Below are 22,829 nucleotides of genomic sequence, written 5' to 3' on the forward strand. Positions count from 1 at the left end.
AGATACCCGCCTCATAGGATTGTTAGGAGGATTAAATGAGATAATAGCTGGAAGCTGTAAATTCTACAGCACTGTCAAAGTCTGTGCTATTATCACTTTTGACAGTTAGCTCTTTGAGGGCCGAGAACAATCTATGGAGCTCCATTCCTCAAATATTTGGCACGCGTTCGGCGCTCCGTAAACACTTGTGGAATGAATGAATGAAGGCTGCCTCCGCACGTGGGTCTGGGCGGCGAGAACGCGCGGCTCGGGGCGCTCAAGGCCGGCGCATCACCAGCACCTCTCTTTACTAACAGGTAGTAAACCCCTTTCTGGCTCTGCGCCGAATGGCAACCACAGTTCAAGCGCTTCTTTCCAGGGTGCCCCCGGGACGGGGCTGCTCGGCCCGGAGCGCGCTGCCCGCCCTTCCACGCCGCCGCTTCCGGGCCAGGTGAGGGCGGCGGGCCGGCCGGGGAGGGCAGCGCGGGCCGCCCCGCAGCCGGGCGGCCAGGAAGGTGCCGGCGGCGGGCGCGCGAGGAGGGGCCAGAGGGTGGGGAGGCGAGGGGCGGGGCCGGCGTCCTCGTCACTTGATAAAACGCCTGCGAGTCTCCAGAGAACAACGGGCTCATTCAGCGCTCGGGAGTTGCCCGCGAGGGGGAGCGGCCGGGCGCAGAGCGCTACTCGTCCCGGGGGTGGGGCCGGGCGCCGGGCGAGTGGAGACGAAGGTGGCCGCGGCGGCAGCAGCGCGGCAGCCTCCAGCCGGCCCGGAGCGCAGGGCGGCGGCGCAGCTCCGCTCCCCTCCCGGTGCGCCCGCCCATGGCGGCCGCGGGGCCCTTGTGGCTGCTCTACCTGTCGGCGGGGCTCCTGGCTCGGCCCGGCACCGCCTTCAACTTGGACACCCGCGAGGAGAATGTGATCCGGAAAGTGGGGGACCCCGGGAGCCTCTTCGGCTTCTCGTTGGCCATGCACTGGCAGCTGCAGCCCGAGGACAAGCGGCTGTGAGTTCCCCGACTCCCCACCCCCGACCCCGGGGCGCCGGCCCGCGCGAGAGCAGGGGCGAGGGCGCGCCGCGTTCCCGCCGGTCGGCCGGCCCCAGGGAGGAGCGGGGTCCCCGGCCCCGCCTGGCGCGGCGCCTCCCCCATGCGGCCCGGGAGGGAGGAGAGCCCGAGGGCCGACCCTGGGGCCCGCAGCGCCGTGCCAGGCGGGGCTGCCCTTGGGCCCGGGAGAGTTTACTTTTTTTTGAAACAAAGTGCTTTCCGGCGGTCCTTCCCTCCGGGCACGTTTGCTGCGAACCCGGCAGGTGGCACGCTTTGCTGAGCTTCGCTTGTGTGTTTGGGGCGGGGGCGACGTGGGGCGCAGGGTCGCGGGATCGCTGCGGTGGGCTTGCTGAGAGCGTTGTTCAGGAAAACCCGGCCTTTCGCAAACTCACGGAACACCCTGGCCCCCAGCAGACTCGCGCGCCCCGCGCACGTTGGAAAGCCACTTTTCCTCGTGTCCTGCGGGGCTTTTCCCGCACAGCGGGCGCTCCTGTAGGAGATACTTTTACACTCCCCCCTCCCCTTTTTTTTTAAAAGATGGAAGTGACCAAACACCTGTTCGCAGAACTAGATCAGCTGAGAAAACAAGACCCTCTGAGTAGTGTGCCCGGGCCCCAAAGTGCCCGGCGGCATCGGAGACCCTCTGGGCCCCTGCACTGGGCAGGCCCAGCCAAGGGAATAAAGTAAAATGTCCGATTTGGGCTGGGGCTTTGCAAACAAGGTTTGAAAGTGACAGCCAGCCCCCCACCATAGCATAGCGGGGCTCCTCCCAGGAGAAAGTGGAGACCGCCTCTTCTAGCCTGTCCTTTTCTTTCTTAGACAGTGTTTGGTTCCCACATGATCAAACTATTTAGGCTGGAGAGGGTATTTGGGAGCTTAGTCGCCTTAATCGCTGTGGGGCTGCATTCTTGATCTGTGCTACCGAAAAATAAACTCACAAAAGGTGCCCCCTCCTGCCGGCCTTTAGTTGAACCGGTGTCCTTCCAGGACCAGCAGACCGGAGAAAGCAAAGTGCGGCCACAGTAAGGAGAGGACTTTGTGTTTATGAGAGGTGAATGGGATTTTAGAGCTGGAGGAAGCCTCTTGATTTCAGCAATTAAGAACTTTGGAATTGGTGACTGTTGTGGGCCCCTGAATCTTAGAATCAGGTTTTTTTTTTTTTTTTTTTTTTTTTATTACACCTGCTAGTGAAGCAAAGAAATTAGTCCAGGGTAGGGAGACCATTGGCGGGTGGTCTGCAGGCCTGGCCAGCTGCTTAGATTGTACTCTGCTTTCTCTTAGTAGAAATAATTGTTAAGCCGTAAATCTGAAATGAAAGGTGGTTTCTGTTAACTCAGTTAATGGATGACATTTAGTGTCTCTGAATACTTGAGTCTGTAGATGTGCACCCATGCATATGGAGAATTTGAACTAGTTAGTGCAGAAATGACTGTGGGCCAGCAGAGGGAATACATTCTTCTTGGCATTCCCTCTCCTGCTCCAGACGCCTCCTGAAGCCGGTGGCTTCCTTGAAGTGCTTGTCAAGCAGACGTTGTGAAAGAGAAGTACTGGGGCAAGAAAATATCCTTGGGATGGTGATTTGCAAAATGTGAATTTCCCCAGGAATCTTGTTGAAAGTAAGCAGCGTGCTTGCTAAAACTTGTTACTGCTGGTGGGCTTCTCTGCTGTTAGAGCTGCTACAAGGCCCCTGAGGCTAGCGTAAGCCTGTGATTGGGGTCTGGTGCCTTCTAGAAATGCTCTTCTTGGGAGCTGACGGAGAAGAGTGGCTGATCAGATTCGTGGTTGGAGAGAGGCCCACCTTAAGGGGACTGTATCTTTCCCTTGAGCTAGCTCAGAGTGTGCCAGTAACTGCACTCTAGGGGGCTGTGGTTATGTAAAGTATTCCGGTTTCAGGAGCAGCGCTGGTCCTCCCAGGAGAACCAGCACACACATCAGTTGTCACCTTTGTCTGTAAAGGATGTGTGTATAAATAACAACCGGTGAGACTGAGACCCCACAACTTCTGGTCCAGCTTCCTAGACTCTGCCCTCTATGGACAAGCTCCGTGGGAGTGTTGTAGGAACGAATGAGAGACGTGAGCTCAGATTCCTTCTCAGCTATTTAGCAGCTGTTAATTTACTTTGAGCCTTAGTTTCTTTATCTGTAAAATGGAGATATGACTGCTGAATAGGGTTGTTGTGAGGAAAAAGAGATAACATGCAAAGTGCTTAATTTCTGCCTGACCTGGGTACTTGCTGACTAAATGGTAATGTCAATATTGGTAAATTTCGAAGCAGAAATCGAATTCCGGCTGTGGGCCAGCTCCCGAGTAGGTGTTAAATGTTCTGTGATTCTCACTGCCAAAGAGCAAACAGTAAAGACAAAGGTTATTGTAGTTTGGTAATTGATATTTTAAACTCTTAGTCACATTTATGAAACCCATGTTCAAAGCAATTTAACTTTAATCGTTCTTAATTAGACTTACAACAGAAGTAAATTTACTGAACAAGGGACCTTATTGAGGAAGGAGAAGTAAAACATCAAAGATGTATGGAAATACCAGATGAATGCACTATTATAGAAACCACCATAGATTTTTGTGGGTTAGTTTTTCTATAATGCTATTTAGATATTTAATAACATCTTAAACTCTAGTTAAGATTTTATAACAGAATAATGTATCTGAGAGCCTTAAAACATGTTGGGTGTTCTACTTGGGTGTAAAACTTGGGGACTATATAATTGAACCAGAGACTGTAAAACTTCACTCAGGTTTTTAGTCTGTATATTAAAGAAATTTCAGACTCCAAAAGATTATTAGATAGTTGGCTGAGTTACTGAGGTCAGAGTTCTTTGGGATCTTTCATTTCTCTTAGGTAGTTACGGTTGAGTCACTCCCCGCCTAGGTAGAAAGTATGGGATGACGTGTGGGTATGTCCATCCTCTGAATCATCACTCCTAGCTCCTCTGGGCAGACGTGGATCTATGTGTGACTGCAGGGCAGAACCTAGAAGGAAGAGATCTATAAGTGATACTCCCTTATAGAACTTTGGATTTCTGGAGCAATTCTGGATTTCTGTCGATCCCCATTATGTTCTTTTTGGGAAGCTTCTGATCACCACTATCATCCAAAGGCTCTCTGGGCCCACTGTCACTTCTGTTCTGACTCTATGATGTTTGTTCTTGATTTTTCTCAGACTTGTGATGCTCCCGCTTTTAAAATCATCTTTAGTGAACTAGAGATCATCTAATCTGACTGGTTCCTTTTATAGATGAAGAAATTGAACCTGAAAGTTAGGAAATGTCTAGTCTCACAACTGCTTAAGCAGAATCTTAACAGAATCTGGGTTTGAACTTGCTATTTCTGACTCGTGCTCGTGCCACCTCTAAAAGGAAAAGTCAGAAATGTCCTTCAGACCTCAAGAAGTTGGCCAGCATCTGCGTTTTGGAAATGTACTATGTTATGTTGATTTTTTAAACTGCTTCCCATATGGGTCAGGGCTATCTATATAAATATCTGTGCCTGGATTCTCTTCCTGTTGCCTCTTATTCCAGCTGGCCTTGGATCAGCTTCTAAGTCCTTCTTTCTTTGCCTGTCACTCCCTCCCCTTCTGAAGAAGCCCAATGAGGGGTGACTGGAGCCAGCCGGGGATCCGAGCTGTGTCCAGGATGTGTACCTAAGCACTTGCTTCCTTGCATTCATTCAGAGTGCCATGTGGCCCAGGGCCATCATCCAGGACTGTGCTCTGTCACCTTGAGTCCTGAGAGTAGAGAACGAGCCAAAATGGGCAGGGAGACTTAGAGGTGATCTTAGGACTCTGCAAGAAAGCAGAAATAGACAAGTTTAATTTTAACACAGGCTGCTGTGAGACCATCTAAGTAATGACTTAGGGTTGGAAAAAAAGGTCAGAGTACATGTTCACATAATATGAATAATTTGTCAGGAAAGTCAGGTTAAATGCTCATATAATAAGATTCTCCACTACTATAAAGAAGCAGTTACTCTCTGTTCTTAGTTGTATAATACTCTATTTTAGCATAACAATAATATTAAGGTTTAAGTTAAGCTTTAGTAATCAAATAGTACTGGAACTATGGCACTTGGTTCCCCTAGGACCTTGGCTCAATGTATCACAGTGGACAGAGTTGGCCAGTGAATTAATTGGCACTTTCAAGAGGGACACTGGAGACAGATTAGAAAATACTATCATATGCTTAGATGACAGGGTCAGTTTTACTTGGAACACTGATTGGTTCCGAGTCAGTCCATCTTAAGAAAGAACATCATATCTCAAGAACCAGTTTAAATTTCTCTGTGAAAGCCTTTTGAGCCCAACCTAAAGTACAGCAGTTTCTTCTTCCTTGGAATGTCTGTAGCACTTAGTATCATGTGTCTGACAATTCTGTTGGTTTTGTGTTTAACTGTTGTCTACCGTTTTCAGAGGATGATCCAATCTCTCCCAACTGGATTCTAGGTTATGTGAGGGCAGGGGTCTCTTGTTCATTTCTTTGTCTGATACCACCTACCGTATGCCTTGCAGATACAATGGAGTCACATCATACACTCCATTTAACTTGTAAAATCAACTCTTGCAGCTTGGGGTAGAGAGATGGAGAAATCCCTTTATTTAACCCTTTGCCCTTGCCTGCTTAAAGTAGCCCTTGGTCTCTGCTGCCCCCAGGGAAAGGAAACTGTAGCTGTAATGCAATGAGATACTCAAGACGTTAATTCTTGGTTTTTGCATTTTCAAGGGCTCAGGTCCCAGTTAAGGGATTTTCATGAATGATTTTTTTTTTTTAAAGATTTTATTTTTTCCTTTTTCTCCCCAAAGCACCCCGTACATAATTGTATATTCTTCGTTGTGGGTCCTTCTAGTTGTGGCATGTGGGACGCTGCCTCAGCGTGGTCTGATGAGCAGTGCCATGTCCGCGCCCAGGATTCGAACCAATGAAACACTGGGCCGCCTGCAGTGGAGCGCGCGAACTTAACCGCTCGGCCACGGGGCCAGCCCCTCATGAATGATTTTTAATTACGCTTGACTTTTGCCTTCAAGGCAGACTTTAGAACTTAACCCCAGATGTACAGGCTGACCTGCACTGCAGTGGGTACTCGAGATTTGTTGGTTGTTATAAGACTCGAAAGAGAAGGATGGCCGTAGAATAAGATCCAGAAAGCAACTTGATAAGGGTGTAAGTGTGAAATGGGAGTAACTGTGGGAGGGCACTTATGAATTGATGCCTTCAGCTTTAGATATTCAAGGATAGCAAGGAAATCTTGGGTGTATGTCACTTTGGTGGAACGGAATGGAAGCTGTAGAATGGCGATGTGGGTGGACTGCATGTCAGAACCAGAGTTCTGACGGCCTCTTGGGAGGGTGGGCAAGACTGAGCCCTGCGGTAATGGGCATCGGTGGCAGGGCCAGACCCCACTGCTTATTTTACCCTTCCGTGTTTGAGTGCAACTTTCGAATCAAATGACTTTATATCTGCAAAGAACCTTAGGGGGTTCTTAAACCCGGCTGGTCATCAGACTAACTTGGGGAATCTCCTTATAAAAAGTATAGTTTGAGGCCCAGCCCAGATCTATTGCATCAGTTTCCGTAGATGTGATCCAAGAATCTGTTCTTAAAGTTTTCTAGGTTTGAGCTAGACTAGCTTTTCTCTTTTACCCAGAAGCCAGGGTAATGCAGTGGATAAGAGCAGACTCTAGAGCTAGAGCCTAGATCCTAGCTTCCACCTACCTGGGATCAAATCCTGCTCTGCTATTTACTAGCTGTGGCATTGTGCAGGATACCTACAATTCTGCACCCAATTCCAACGTGTGTGGGGGTTTTCCCCACACATCACTAAGTAATTCTTGGACACCAGCTGGGTGGCCTACAATTTAACTCAATTCTGACACTATCAACCTGGAGATAGCATCAGATCCCAAAGTTTAAGGGCTCAGTCCTAGAAGATTGCCTCTCCCCCCACTTCAGATGCCAATTGGAAGTCCAGCTTGTTACTTGTGCTTCTGACGAACTGGCTATAGATTGGTGGTTCCCATGACCTCCTCCTTGCATTTGATTAATTTGCTAGAGTGGCTCACAGAACTCGGAGAAACATTTTACTTATTAGATTACCAGTTTATTGTAAAAAGATATAACTCAGGAGCAGCCAGATGGAAGAGATACATAGGGCAAGGTATGGGGAAAGGCTTCAGAACTTCCATGCCTTCTCTGAGCATGCCACTCTCCCCAAATCTCTACGTGGTCACCAACCCAGAAGTTCTTCAAACTCCATCCTTTTGGGTTTTTATGGAGGCTTCATTATATAGGCATGATTGATGAAATCCTTGGCCATTGGCAATTGAACTCAACCTCCAGCCCCTCTTGCTTCCCTGGAGGTCAGGAGGGTGTGAAAGTTCCAACCCTCTAATCAAGTGGTTGGTTCTCCTGGCAACCAGCCCCCATCCTTAGGTGAGGTCCAGAAGGCACCTCATTAACAAAAGAAACCTTTTGTAAATCACAGTAGCTAACCTCTCTAGACCTCTCTTTCCTCAACTGTAAAGTGAGGATGATTATACCTTAGATGAGTCCTGGCCCAATGTAGGCACTTTGTTTATTAAATAAATGTGGAAACCAAGACTGTCAGAGGTGAAGTGGCCATGGCATGTTGGGCAAGTTAGTTCTAAATCCCCGTCAGCCATGCTTACTGGCCTGTGCAGTGCGAGTGCTTTCTCTTCTTGGGTTTGATTTTGATAATGTTTAAGTGTACATCCTCTCTTTCTTCTATTCCATTCTATGGTTACCATGTTTGGAAAGTATATCTCAGAAGAACCATGCCTTGTAGCCTTTTGGTAGCTGCCAAGCAGTAGGTAAATATCAGCGGGGTTTCAATATGCAGAAGAAATGAATGGGCAGACCAGTGCCCGGGTCATAAGGTTCTGGACGGGCAGTGACTTGGTGCGTAGGACGCCCAGGGAGGGTGGATTGTGCAGTTACAGGTTGGAGTTATTTATAAGGAATACCAACTGCCTGATTTCCAGATCTTCTCAGACCTCTATGACTTTGTGTCCTCCACCTCTGTCCCTGGAGGCTGGGTAATTTGCACTTCACCCAGGGCAGGGGTGATGTGGATTTATTTTTCTTAGTCCTTTGTTTGGCGTTAATGTATGGTAGGAAGGAGCTTGGGCAAAGCTGGATCTGATTGGCGATGATGAAGCTGCCTGAAGTTGAAAGATGCATGGACGAAGTGTGGAAGTCATGTCTTAGCAGATTTTTGTTTGTTAAACTAGCATTTAGAATTGCAAACACTGATCTCTTGGAACCTAGTTGAGAGGCTAATTGTTAATTAGGCCTGAACTGGGAGAGGTAGATAGACTCTTCACCAGTGTCGTCCCTGTTAGCCTGATAACAGGGTAGAATGATCACCATCTAATCTGCTGCTGTCTGGTCTGTTGAGATAAACAAGGCAAGACAATTCCAGGTCAGTTTACCTATTTCACAGTTGGTGTGTTTGCAGAACGGACACCTTTCACAGGCCACGGTGTATCGGCAGACCTTCCTCATATCACACACACATATGTGCATGCACACACACATACGCACGTGCTGCATTCCAGTTTTGGATACTACTATCACTTCATCTAATCCCAAATTGGCAAAAAGATTCAGAAAATATTTAAGTCTCTAAAACCAATTAAGTGGTAAAGAAGGCTATTCTGAATTAGGGGGAATGGGAAAGTGCCACTAAAGCAAGTGCAGAAGGCAGAAACAAATGACAGAGACATCTGCTCGCATGTTTATTTGCCAACCAGCTAGATATATTTAGCATGCCGTTCAATCCAAAGGTCACTTTTTTGGAAAAGCCATTTCACATATAGTATAAAAAAAACCTTTTAGAGAAGTATGCTTTCTAAGCCTGGGAGTATAGAAAATAAAAATAAACTTCGGAATAATTTGGAAGGAGCACATTGGTTAGTGATATGAAGAATAAATGAAGCACAGGGTAATGCCTGTTTCCGCCAGGGCTGTGCTTGCTTTGCTGGGTGATATCAATGTCACTGCAGTTTCTTCATTTTGAAAAGGATGTTCACTTATACTGAGGTTATTTTAATTGTGTGTGTGTGTGTGTCACACAAATGATAGCAAACATTTCAGACCTAGATGGTAGGGTGTCACTGAACTGTAAGGCTCCTGGACCAAATAACCTCTTGTGTTTGTAGACTCAGAGTCCTTCTCTTCAGGATTTACTGCCATTGATCAAGTAGGTACAGTCTACTGTGGTCCTGATGTAAAGTTAACTAGGGGATCCTCATCAAAGTGGATCACAGCCAAAGGTGTGGAATGGTTGTTCCCTGGTATGGATGGCCCGTTTGGCAGCACTGGTGTTTGAAGCTCTATTCTGCTTGCTCCTCGCTGAGGAGGATAAGAAATCTTCCTGGGTTCCTTTCCCACCGATAGGTCTTGTCAGATGATGGCCTGACTCCCCTCCTACTGTCTGTGTAGTTCTGTCTGTCCCTTGAGAACAAAAGTATTTCAAAGTAATGAAATGGAGATGTTTAGAATTCTACAAGGCTCTGGGGAGATTGCAGATTGGTAGGAAAAGATGTTTAAAATACCGAGGGTAAAAAGTAAGGTGTTGAAAACCTATTGATTGGGCTTAAAGAATCCAGCTTTGCTGTGACACAAATAAACCTAAGAGTTTTCAAACAAGGAAGAGCTGAAAGAGGCTCAGCTGTGATCTGATGGCTCTGCAGAGACGTGATTATAGGAAAATGGCATTTGCCACTGAGGCCTCATGGCTGCCAGTGAGACTAGGCCCAGGCGTCAACTTTAGGACAATACTCAGAAAAAGTTGAGAGCTGGCTTTAAGATCTGGATGGTGAAGAGTTCTCACATAGACCTACAAGTGGGAAAAGAGATGGGTCTAGCCTCTGTTGGGCCTTCTAGAGGCTCAAGGATAGAGGACCTAGGGCAGACTGAAGGAGAGGCCTGCTGCAGTAGAGGGTCTGAAGCTCAAGCGAGGACTTTGGGAGCCAGCTGGAGAAGTGTTTTAGTGCCCAGAAAATGGTAAAGCCGTTTCAGGTACTATATCAGATCAGCCAGTTTAGAAAGAAAAGTACTTTCTCAGCCTCGTGTTACATTTAGAAAGAGCCCAAGGCTGCTACAGAGGTTGATTGAGAAAGGGTGTGGGTGTATGGAGAGAGGGGACCCTCACTCAGAGGCTGATCCCAGGAGCTAAGTGCTGAGAGACAGTGATCCCCCAGCTTAGCAACACCACCAGCCAGAAGCCATCTGGCAAGACTTTTCACTATCATAGGATAAGAAATTGGTCCTCTGTAAGCTCATTTGTTTCTATATGTGTGTATATATATATGAATATGTATTTTATATTTCAATCTAAAAGAAATAGGGATTTTTATCCTTACTTAAACTTGGAGGGGAATATGCTCTGGACCTGCTGGAGAAACCATAACCAGCTTTTTTTGGGTTTTCCTATGGAAGTTGTTAGTTCGACAGATATTCAGTGAGCATTTACTATGTATTAGGCGCTGTTCTAATGCTGGAGATCCAGCAGCAAACAAATAGATAAAATCCCTGCTTAGGTTCTGATGGGGAAGACAAAATAAATAGGGGTGTTATGTTAGATGGTAATAAGTGATACAGAGGGAAATAAAGTGGAGAAAGGGACCAGGGAATGGGAGTGGGTGGGGAATGGTGGGCAGTGGGTCAGCCAGGGAAGACTTTGCTGAGGAGAAGCTGCAAGCCATGTCAAGACTGGGGGGAAAGAGTATCTCTGGCAGTGGGAACAGCAAGCGCTGAAGGCCCTGAGGCAGAAGCATGCCTAGCATGTTCAGAAACAGCAAGGAAGCCTCTAGTCTCCTTGGAGGCAAATGGTGTGGAGCCTTATAGGTCATTGAAAGTCTTTGGATTTTACTCTTGAATGAGATGGGAAGCCATTGGAGGGTTCTGAGAAGAATATGACGTGTTCTGACTTAGATTTAAATAGATTTCTCTAGCTGCTAGATTGTTGAGAATAGACTGTATGAGGGCAAGGATAGATGAAGTGATGCTAATTAGGAGAATGCTGTAAGAATAGATAAGAGATGATGGTGGTTTAGACCAAGGGTGATAGCAGTGAAGATAGTGAGAAGCGGTTTGATTCTGGATATATTTTGAAAGTAAAGTCAACAGGATTTCCTATGGACTCGATATTAGGTGAGAGAGAAGAAAAGAATGTCTCTGAGGTTTTTGGCCTGAGCAGCTGGAAGTGTGAAGTTGTCATGTGATGGTTTAGGGAGGACTATAAGAGAAACAGATTTTGAGGGAAGAGCAACAGTTTGATTTTAGACATTTTGGGTTTGAGATCTCTAGACATCCAGTGGAATTGTAGTATGCAGTTGAATGCGAGTCTAAAGTTCAGGTAGAAAGGTTTGGATTGGAGATACAAAATGTGGAGTCCTGGGCTTCTAGATTGCATGAAGAGTGATAGACTGAATGATGAATGGGATGTCTGAGGGAGTGAGGACAGAGACCAAGGGCAGAGCTGTGGGGCACGCCCATATAGAGGTTAGGGAGGTGAGGGGGCCACTCGGGAGGCTGAGAGGAAGGGCTAATAAAGTAGGAAAACTAGGAGATGTGCTGTCATGGGGCCAGAGGATGAAGGAGTTTGGGAGAGGGAGTGGTCGATCAGTTGTGTCAAATGACACTGAGAATTGATCACTGGAATAGCTTTATAGAGGCCGTGGGTGACCTTGTCCGAGCACTATGGAGAAAGGGGTGGGAGCAATGCCTGCTTGGAGCAGGTTGGCAAGAGAGCAGAAGAGGGACTGGAGACAAAGAAGAGGAACTCTGAGTCGTGCTGAAGGAGGGGAGCGAGAGCTGGAGGGGAAAATGGAGCCAAGAGGGAATTTGATTTTTTTTTTTAAATGGGAGGAAATTATAGTGAGCTGGTTTGTTGATGAGGATGATTCAGTAGAAAAGAAAAAGTGAATGTAGGGGAGGGGAGAATTGCTGGTGTGATGTCTTGGGGTAGTTGAGAGGCATGTACCCGTGGAGGAGTTCGCCTAGTTATGGGAGCATCAGCCCACAGACTACAGGGGCACAGGTGCAGGTAGGGGGGGAGTTGTCCTGGTGGGAGACTGGGAGGTTTTTTCTGATTTCTTCTAATTTCTCAGTGATTAACAATAGATCGTTAGCCCTAAGTTACACAATGCCTGCATAGCAGTTTGCCTTGTAGGTGTAAGAACTCCATTCTAGAAGCAAAGGAATGTGAGGTTTGAATTCCAGCTTCTTCACATTCTTTTGATTTGACCCAGGACAAGTTCCTCGTCCTCATCAGTAAAATGCAGGCACTAACTGTACCTGCCCCTTAGGGGTGTGAAGGGGAAATGTGGTGAGTAAAAAGCCCCTAGCATGGTGTCTGGAACATCCAATAAGCATCAGCCTTTACTGTTGTAGGCACCCTAAAGTAAAAGATGAGTATAATTCCCTCACACAGGAGAGTTTTTGTAGCTGTCTTATCTTTACAGTCTGGCGGACAGCAGAGAGCCTTTGAGGGTCAGGCCAAAGGTGAAGTTGCCCCATGGGTGGGGCTACAGCCAGAGTTGGGGGCAGTTCACAGGCAGGTGGGAGCTATAATATTGCCTTGAAGAAGCAAAGAAGGGGAAATATGGGACTTAGAATGGCAACACGTCAAAAGTGTTTAACAATCTCTACTTCCTTACGCTATATTTGAGCTACAGAGAACCACAGCTTTTTATTAAATTCTTACAAGGCTCATTTTAGATGTTGAGTGAGTATTTCCCATGTGGGAATATCTGCAGCTCCAGAATCTGGTACTGTCTTGATGATGTAGTGTCCCTGTGTCCCCCAGGGTAGATACCAGGACATCGACAGGTGGACGTGTGCTGCGCACGGTGGAAGTGAGCCAGAGGGTGGGGGTGCCAAGGCCTTGCTTCCTGCTCCTGCTGGCCTGGTCGATAGTCTTTGTAATCCTGGTCAACATATCCAGCGTTTTACCGCATATATTGAATGAAAATGACACATGGCTTGTTGAATTGTCGGAAATGTGGAAAACGAGGCTCGATAGCACTTTGGGTTCTAAAATACTGTCAAGTTTCAATCTCTTCTTTCAAGATAAGTGGTATAGGCTAAAAGAGGTATCTTGAGGTAAATCTGAAACCAAAAGGAAACAGAATATCTCTGAAATTATGCAAAAGTATGAATCTTCAGGACCTTAGCACCCGTTGCCCTGGAATGTGCCACAAATTAATTACAGAATATCTTGCAGAGGTGGCATGGTGAGTTATTTATTTTTAAAGTTAACTCATTATAGTGCAGAATGAAATGCGTGTACATTTTTAATATAAAATATGAGGCTTTAAAGACATTTAAAGCTTTTGGTGCTCATTTTGGGCTCTGTCATTGAGTGCTTTTGTGAAAATGGTTGAGAAGCACTGAACAGCCCAGCTTTTCTCTGTGGAAGGATGACTGAAATGCACAAAAGTCAAGTGACAGCTAGGTAGTGGCAGTGTGGGCCCTGAAATACAGCCACCTGATGCCAAATCCGCCTAATACTGTGCCATACACGTCTACCTTTGGTGAAGTAGCTCATTCTTGGAATTAAACCTGTAGCACATAATCTTGCCCTTTATTAATGGCATCTTGGGTTTTTAAATGTCTTCCCACACAAAGGCCTGGCATAGTGAGAGCAAGTATATAGCCACTTTTTCCCTTTCCTCCCTCCTAATTGGGGGCACTCCAAATGATCATAGTACCTTTTTCACTGAGTCTCAGAATTCTTCAGGTCAGCATGAGTTAGCCTCTGCTGATGAATGGGCGTTTGCACATAAGATAACACCTGTTTGCCCTCTTGGCCTGGCCAAATCCTCTGCATCTGGAAGACACTCTACAAATGTTTGCCTGATGGAAATGATCCCTGCTGGTTTGTGAGCTTCTTAAGAGCAAGGCTGACGGCTTGTCCATTTTTGGTTAAAATCTAATAGACAGAAGTGGGTACCCAGTAGTTTTTTGTTGTATTCTTTGAGTTGATTTAATTTCTCAAATACCTTGAAGACTTCTAGAGAATAGGAAATAGGATGACCATTTCTTTAGAATGATCCTTTACACCCTGTACTATTACTTCTTTTTAAAAATTGTGGTAAGTTATACATAACATAAAATTTACCATTGTAACCGTTTTTTTTTTTTTTTAAGATTTTATTTTTCCTTTTTCTCCCCAAAGCCCTCCGGTACATAGTTGTATATTTTTAGTTGTGGGTCCTTCTAGTTGTGGCATGTAGGACACCACCTGAGCGTGGCCTGGTGAACGGTGCCATGTCCACGCCCAGGATGCAAACCGGCAAGACCCTGGGCTGCCGAAGTGGAGTGCAGACTCAACCACTTGGCCACAGGGCCGGCCCCTGTCTTAACCATTTTTACGTGTGCAGTTCTGTAGTGTTGAATATATTCACTTGGTTGAGAACACCCTGTTAGTTCTTAAACTTGTTCTGGAGCGCCCAGAAATCAGGATGCCCATGTCCTGAGGCCATAAAATATTGATAAACTAAACTCGAAAGAACTAAGTATGGAATTGTGCTAAATCATATCATCTGGTATGATATTCTAATGTAGATTAGTGGCAACAGAAGTAAAAGTTTAACAAATTTATGGTAGAAGTGAACGTTTCTGTCTCGTAGCTTAGTATGTGTTTTACAATTTCGTGAAGGACTGCTCTGGGTTGAATTCAGCAGCTGTGCACCTGGCTCCACCTGTGGAACTCCAGGGTTCCTCATGCACATCCTTTCAGAAGTAATTTGTCTTAAGTTTTTGACTGAATTAAAGAGAAAATTGCAACGGATAAAGAGCCTGACCATATTTGTCTCTTGCTTATGTCTTGCTGCTCTTCCTACCTAACTCTTAGTAGCTTTAAAATGAAACAGCGATTTCAGTGGCACACTAGAGTTCAGGTTGAAGCTGAGGTTTGATATGACGATGGCGCATTTGTGGGTCGAAGTTCAGAAGGAAGTGTGTGTGTGTTCAGGGAACGGCGGATTAGACTCGCAGCTGTCCCGGTTAGTAGGGCCACCTTTAGCTTGTCTAGCAAATACTTTCCTTGTTCATACCACCCTCCACTACCGCCCCCCAGCTTCCTTTAGCACCATGTTGATTTATTACCTGGGAGCAGCTTTCTTTTCTTCTTCTATTCCTCATCTCTTTGATTTTCTAATGACATATTTCTCTATTGCCCCGATCCTGGGGAGTTTAGTTTAAGAGGCTCTCTTTATTTTTACTGATGTTTTCATTATGAAATTTCTAATAAGCTATTTGGGAGCTACCAGAATAGAAGTTTACTGAGGCTTCTGAATTGTGGGCCCTCGAAAGGCTAGGGCTTGGGTCTCATTTATCTCTGTTTGCCCAGAGCTTTTAATGTGGAGCCTGACGTATGTCAATCCTCAAAAGTAAAACAAAAATGTGCTTTTAAAGAGATCTAAACCTTCTGCTCCCGCCATAGATATTTTCATCTGCACAAACCTGGTGCACATATTCTGATAATCTTCCCCAATAGCGCTTTTGTGAATTTCTTTACCATTGAAATGATTTACCACCTGCAGAAGTTAGGAAAGAACTCGGAAAATGATCTAGAAAGGTAGACCATCTCCCACATTTCATAAATCAAGAGAGAGAAGTCTGGGATTTATTGTAGGTCATGTAGCCAAGGACTGACGGCTGTGCCCACATGCCTCCTGCTCCTCATGCCCTCGGAGGTCTTTCTGCTTAGTCTTCCATTTGAACCCCTGTCCTCCAGTGCCCACTCCCAAACAGAGGTCTTTCTAGCCAATATGTCTGTTTTTATAGAATGTCACCAGAAGCTTAAAGCAGATCCATTCAAGTCCCACCAAACTTACCTAAAAGTCTTTTCTCCTCATAGAGAGTTGCCTTCCTGAGTTCCTGAGATACGCAGTTTTCGATGGAGAAGCAGCCTGGATTTGCCTTTGACCACAGATCCAGAAGCACTTGTGTGTTCCCCCAGTGGATCCCCACCCCCTCTGTTGTTTTTGAACAAGGAGTCCTGGTTCCCTCCACCCTCTCATTCATGCTTAGATTAGATGAAAGGTAAGGTGCCTGACTCAGGCCGTGACTCACTCAGCTCCACCCCGTAGCAAGTGGCTGCTGCAGGGCCAGTTGGGCAGTGTCCACAGCATCCAAGACTAAGGCGTCCGAACCCTGCAGCTGCTGTTTATAAATGGCACTTACTGTGCTTTAGCTCTGAATATCGGGATGCCCCTGAACTGAATGGACTTGTTCCCTTCTAAAGGAGGATGGGAGGGGTGAAGATTTTGTGTTGATGTTTTTCTATAGCTGAGATGTTCCCCTGAATGCTTTCGGTGCCATGAACTTTTACAGTGCGAGTGCGAGTTCCTCTCTCTGATGTCATCACGTTTATTCTCACCTCACTCGACTGTGCCTGCAGCTGCCTCCACAAAGGTAGCGTGTGTGAGCTTGTCTGACCCAATTATGAGGTTTGCTTTCTTCATGACTTCTGGGCACTGATTTTAAACTCTGCAACCATCTCTGTCATTTTCCCTGCAAGACTTCCAATGACCCAGTGTCCACTGACTGACATTTTAAAAATTACATTTTTAATATGTTTTTGAATAGATAATACAGTCACATGGTACAAACATAAAAACTGCAAAAAGATGTGGGTGAACACCCCTGGTCTCTGGTCACCCTCCTCTTCCTGGGGCAACCATTGTTTTACCCGTTTGTTGTAAATCCTTTCATAGGTCCTTATACATTTGTAAGCAAAATATTCATTTATATTTTTTACACATATGGTAGCATGCCATATGTATTCTGCACTTTGCCTTTTTTCTCTTGGCATGTTTTAGAGCTTACTGGATGTAAATAGTGTCCTTAGTATTTTCATTGTCTGTATAGTGTTCAGTTGTAAGGGTGAACCATGATTTATTTGGCCAGTCTGGATATTTGGGTAATTTCTAATCCTCTGGTGCTACAAGGAGTGCTGCAGTGAAGAACTTTATACCTCTCTTGTTTCACCTTAAGCAGAGGGTCAGTTCCTCATGCAGTGGCTTGCCTGGCATTGTTCTAATGATTATGGCTGATCCTGGACCAGTGGCTGGTTGCTCTTCGTGACTTTATCGCAAACTGTCCTACCATCTGATATTATCACAGGCGACTCTAGCAGTGGGCTCGCTGGAATTTTTTCAGCAACCAGAATTGACAGTCTTATGCCTAAGCTGCCAACAGCTGATAGCTTCAGCATTTGTGTCCCACCTGTACCTATACTTGCTAAAAAAGTACTTGCTAGAAGTTAGAATGGCTTGTTAGAATGTGTATTAACTGAATGCTGATAAGAACATGTGTAGGGCTTCATCACTGTGTTAGATTTTACAAGGGTGACATTATTTCATTTGATCCTTGCAACACCCTATGACACAATTTAGATAGAGCATTTCATGGATAACCCATACAGATGACACCCAGCTAACGGGACTTGAACCTACCAGGTCTGCTTGTAACTTCTTCAGTGTTTGATTATGGTTTTAGCTTGCCAGTCCGTTATGGGGCAAATAAAAAGGCGTGCGCTATCTGGAGGTAGTAGCTTCTGCAAGCACTTACGATATTATCTGGATAATGACAGGCCCAAGTAGGACTGATGTTCAGCCAGTATACACCAGTGGAGAATACTAGTTGTTAAACTATCGAAATACTTCTGGTTGGTAAATAGTTTTGCCCCCGTCCCACTGAGTGTCCCTCAACGCTGCCCCGACTGGCCATTCTTCCTGTAGCACCAACCCCCCAGTACCTTCCCCCCATAATCCAGCAACTAAAGGTGAAATGTCCTAATACAGCAGGGGCCTCTGGGACGTAGCTCCAGTGCTGTGTCACCATCTGTGTTGATTAATTGGTTCCCAAGCCATCCTAGTTGCTAAATATTTTTAAATATCATCTCTAAATGTAGGAGTAGAGTAGCAAACAATGTGTTTGGCAATATAATTTGTGTAAATATTTATATACATACACTTTTTTTTTTGAGGAAGATTAGCCCTGAGCTAACTACTGCCAATCTTCCTCTTTTTGCTGAGGAAGACTGGCCCTGAGCTAACATCTATGCCCATCTTCCTCTATTTTATATGTGGGCTGCCTACCACAGCATGGCTTGACAAGCGGTGCCATGTCCACACCCGGGATCCGAACCAGCAAACCCTGGGCCACTGAGAAGCAGAACGTGTAAACTTAACTGCTGCACCACTGGGCTGGCCCCTACGTACACTTTTTTTTTTTTTTTTTTGAGGACGATTAGCCCTGAGCTAACATCTACTGCCGATCGTCCTCTTTTTTGCTGAGGAAGACTGACCCTGAGCTAACATTCCTGCCCATCTTCCTCTGCCTAATATGTGGGACGCCTACTACAGCATGGCGTGCCAAACAGTGCCATGTCCACACCCAGGATCCTAACCGGCGAACCCTGGGCTGCCGAGAAGTGGAACGTGTGAACTTAACTGCTGTGCCACCGGGCCGGCTCCCGACATACACTTTTTAAATTGTATTTCTTTTTTTGTTCACGGTATCCTATTTCTAAATCTTTTTTCTTCTTTAACCTGAAAGACCTCTTTTGGTTTGCTTTTTGCATTGTTGTTTTTTGTTTTCCTGTTACAGAAAAGTCTGGGTAGGTGGTGTGAGGTGTCAGGGACCCAGAACTCATTCTCCTCTTAGCTTCACAATATGTAGCCTCAACCTCATGATCTAAGATGGCAGCATCTCCATTCTAGGCAGGATGAACAAAGGAACAAAGAAGAACAGAGCCAAAGTTACATGTGCACCATCTTTTAAAGAAGATTCCTGGAAGCAGCAATGTGATACTTTGTCATGAGTCTCGTTGGGCAGGACTGAGCTGTATGGCATGTCCAGCTGGACAGGAGGCTGGGATGGGCAGCCTTTATTCAGGGTGGCCTTATGCCCAGCTGAAAATTCTTTTACTATAGAAAAAGGGGAGAGTCGATACTGGGCAACAGCCAGCAGTCTCTGGCACAGCTACTAAGCCTGTATTTTCAGTTATCTCATTTAAAAAATAAACTATGTGGTCATATTAATTTCCTTTCCAAAACATCGAAAAATTTGGATTTCCTAAGCTGTTGGAAAAGTAAAATGGATATGGCGACCTACCAGGTGTGTGCTTTTTAAATACACCTTTTCTCTTCTTGATTTTTATTAAAAATATTTTCCTGAAAAATGATGGAAATTGAAGTCACTTTTTCCTTTACAAATGAGCTATTTGATAATAGCTTTTAAGAAATGTCTTTTTTTTTCATTTAGCACTGATAACATTGATGCTTGGTACACTTGGCATATAAAAACCTACTTGATAACAATTAAGTACTCAAATTTAAAATTATTGAATGTGACAGGGATGGCCCCATTGCACAGCAGTTAAGTTCTCCTGCTCCTCTTCAGCTGCCTTGGGGTCACCAGTTCAGATCCGGATGTGGACATGGCACCGCTTATCAAGCCATGTTGTGGCAGGTGTCCCACATATAAAGTAGAGGAAGATGGGCACGGATGTTAGCTCAGGGCCAGTCTTCCTCAGCAAAAAGAGGAGGATTGGCAGTGGATGTTAGCTCAAGGCTAATCTTCCTCAAAAAAAATCAGTAAAAAATAAACTAAATTATTGAATGTGATGATGAATTACTTATACAATAAACTTCATTCATTTAACAGAAATGTACTAAGCATCTACCATGTGCCAAGCACTGTGTGAAGGTCAGTGACGGGAAGGTGGGCTCACAGTCCAGTTCATACAGGTTCTTAGTCTTAAAGGACAATTCACTAGAAGGACAAACGTGACTTGGCAACTGGAAAGTCAGGTACCTAATAATTCAGAAGCACAGGAAGTGGTCACATGTCACATTTGACAAGGTCTGGCAGCTGCTTTGTAAAACTGAAAGAACAGTGTTGCTTGCAGACTTTCATTTTTCCTTTTCTTACTGCAATAGATAACCATTTTTATTATAACTCTGTGTGACTTCTTACTGGTATGAGTTGCTTGGTCAGCTGAAAAGCCCTTTTCAGCTAGTAATTTTATTTTCAAAATGAGCTGGTTATATATTTATACCTATAGTTTATAAATTTTTATTGAATTGAAGTGGGATTCTTGGCCATTTTAAATGTAGGCCGGCATCTGTGGTCATTTTACCTTATTGGGTGCTAGTGGTAATCTTTCCTTGAGATTATTTACATCCTTATTGTTGGGAGATTAGAAGCAAGTGTTGAGCCAAGGTCACCCCAAAAATTGATGCCAGGGATAGAACCAGAATTCCTTCCCCACCCCCTTCTCTATTTTGCTGATCTGACCACTCTGGTTGGCATTCCATTTAAATAGTTGAAATTGATGCCATGATTTCACATCTTTCTTTCTTCTCCCCTCATAGCTGGTAGAGATTTCTGAGCTGGAGGAGGAGTTGAATGTTGTAGATAATAAAACACATTCTGCCTTGGGTGTTCCTTTATTGCCTGAGCGCCCTTGTTCTTGGTCAGAGACACACCTGTAGTAAAAGGTACTGAGTCAGGTAAGAATTTGAACCCTCAGGCTCAGATGTCACAGGAGTTTCATAGTCACTGGAAACAGGATTTAGTTCCAGCATGTTTCTCAGAGGAGACAGGCAAAAAGTCTCTTGTGAAATTTGGGAAGGCCAGGACAAAATTACTGGTTTTGTGATGCAGATAAAGGCAACAGGTATTCTTGGGCCCCTGTAGCATGGATCTCAGAGCACTTTATGGACCTTAATTATAGCCAACCACACGCTTGTAAAATACTGTTTTTTAAAAAGGAGGGTAGATCGAAGTGCTTTAGTGACGTTTTCATCCAATCAAGCAAAAAGGAGATTGTGGGGTTGTGATTTAAAGCAACATCAGAGAGTGCTGGGCACAGCTCCTGTTTCATTGCTTACCGGCAGTGTGACCGTGGACAAGTTACTTGTCCTCTCTGAACCTGCATCCACATTTCTGAAATGGGTGGTGGTAACAGTGTCTACTTCTTAATGAACTTATAGCAGAGGGCCTAATATGTTATAAGAGCATGGGAGATGGTAACTGCCAGTGTGTTGCTAACAATAATAGCTTGTTTGCCTTAGTTTACGGGTAAGGTATTTCTTATTATGTGATTTCTTGGAAAGTTATTAGAAATCTAGTCTTTTGAAAGTGAGATTGTAGTTCATAGAGACAAGGGAGCCTCAGCCTTTTAATCACCTTTCTGTATAAACATGAAAACCTAGACTAGGAAGTGAACAGATTTGTTCCACTGTGAATATTAGCTCATTCTTGCCCAACCGGATCAGCCAGTTAGTATAATTAAATAGGGTTTTGGTTTTTCTTGGCCAAAACACCCTTGATGTTCCTAAAATATGGGACCAGATTCCTGGCTTCAAGGAGTTTACAACCTTATCAAGTGGAGTAATCTTCATACAGGGAAGTTTATTTTGGAGAAGGTGAAACTTGAGTGCAGGCTCTTGAAGGCAAATCCATGCGTAAAGCCTCGAGCTGGAGGTTGGAAGTTGTTGGTGAGGAGAGCTTTCGTGGGGTCGGGGCAGGATAGCAGGAGACACGTGATCAGAGACACCAAGGCCATTGTGTGCTGGGGAAGTGAGGGAGTTGGGGCAACTTGTGGTGGATGGCGGGGGATGGCTCCAAGTTGTAGCAGGAAGAGCATTGCACGTGGGAGGGACATTGGGCTTGAAGCCCTACCTGTGTCAGGTGACGCCTGAGCCTCGGTTTCTTCCTCTCTCAATTGCTGAGACGTATTTGAATAAAAGTGTATATGAAGGGCTTTGTAATTATTGAGTGCCCTACAGATGTGAGTCGTTTGCTTGCAAATCAGGTTTGCCTCTCTTTGAAGAAAAATATTGAGATACATGAGTCCTGTTTACCCAGGGTTACAGTCCGCCCATGTATTGAACACCAAGCCTAGGCCAGGTGCTGCTCTAGGTGTTGTATTCTGGGAGCAAGAGCAGAGCCCCTGCACCTGCGGAGCCAGGAGCGTTCTAGAGGAGGAAAGGTGAGCGGTTGGCGCAAACAACCGAATATCATAATTTCAGGTACTGATAAGGGCCATGAAGATTATTGAACAGGGTGAATGTAGGGAGTGACTTAGGGCGAGCTCTAGCTGGGAGGGTCAGGGAACGGCCTTTCTGAAGAGGGGGCGTTTGAGTTGAACCCTGAGGGATGTGAAGTCTGCAACCCACAAGTGTCTTCGGCAAGAGTCTTCTGAGCTGAAGAAAGTAACTGCACACCCTGAGATGGAAACCAGGTTGGTGTGTTCAAAAGACAGAAACTAGGCCAGTGTGGCGGGAGTGCACACCTGATGGGGAGGAGGCTGGAGCGGCAAATAAGAGGGCAGTTCACATGGGGCCTTGTAGAGCACGGTGGGAATTTGAGTTTCATTCTAGTGGCCATTGGAGTCCATTGGAGGGCTGTAAGCAGAGGAGTGGTGTGATGTGACTTACGATGTAGAAAGAACAGTAGTTGCTCTGTGGAGGATGGGCTGGGGTGGGACAACAGTGGAAGCCAATAGACCAGTTAGAATGCTACTATGGTTGTCCAGGTTTGACCTGATGGTGGCGCAGACCATCCTTACAGCAAGGGAGCCACTGAGAAGTGGTAAGATTCAGAGTAAATTGTGGAAGCAGAGCCAAGAGAATGTGCACTGGATGCGGAATCCAGGGTGACCCCTAGGTTTCTGGCCTGAGCACCTGGATAGATAGTACAATCGTCCTCCCTTATCCTCGGTTTCTCTTTCTGTAGTTTTAGTTACTATGGTCACCTGTGG

The 22,829-nt window shown here is 45.5% G+C and overlaps 1 protein-coding gene and 1 long non-coding RNA gene across 3 annotated transcripts in view; one reads left to right on the forward strand and one right to left on the reverse strand.

Annotated features, from left to right (window-relative positions):
• Window positions 1-536: 536 nt before the first annotated feature.
• Window positions 537-22,829, forward strand: part of ITGA6 (integrin subunit alpha 6) — a 76,683-nt gene continuing 54,390 nt past the window's right edge. Inside the window, exon 1 of one of the 2 annotated variants that reach the window (XM_046657904.1) lies at window positions 537-977. In XM_046657904.1, the coding sequence (XP_046513860.1) occupies window positions 796-977 (182 nt within the window). In that variant the 5' untranslated portion in view covers window positions 537-795. The remainder of the gene's footprint in view (window positions 978-22,829) is intronic. The other variant, XM_046657905.1, reaches the window with a different exon arrangement.
• Window positions 12,719-16,118, reverse strand: LOC124237862 (uncharacterized). Its single transcript, XR_006888163.1, has 2 exons — window positions 15,889-16,118; window positions 12,719-13,156 (listed from the first exon to the last, which is right to left on the reverse strand). It is a non-coding gene; the product is annotated as an uncharacterized LOC124237862 (long non-coding RNA).

The sequence above is a fragment of the Equus quagga genome, chromosome 4 (assembly GCF_021613505.1).
Source record: "Equus quagga isolate Etosha38 chromosome 4, UCLA_HA_Equagga_1.0, whole genome shotgun sequence".
Lineage (NCBI taxonomy): Eukaryota > Metazoa > Chordata > Mammalia > Perissodactyla > Equidae > Equus > Equus quagga.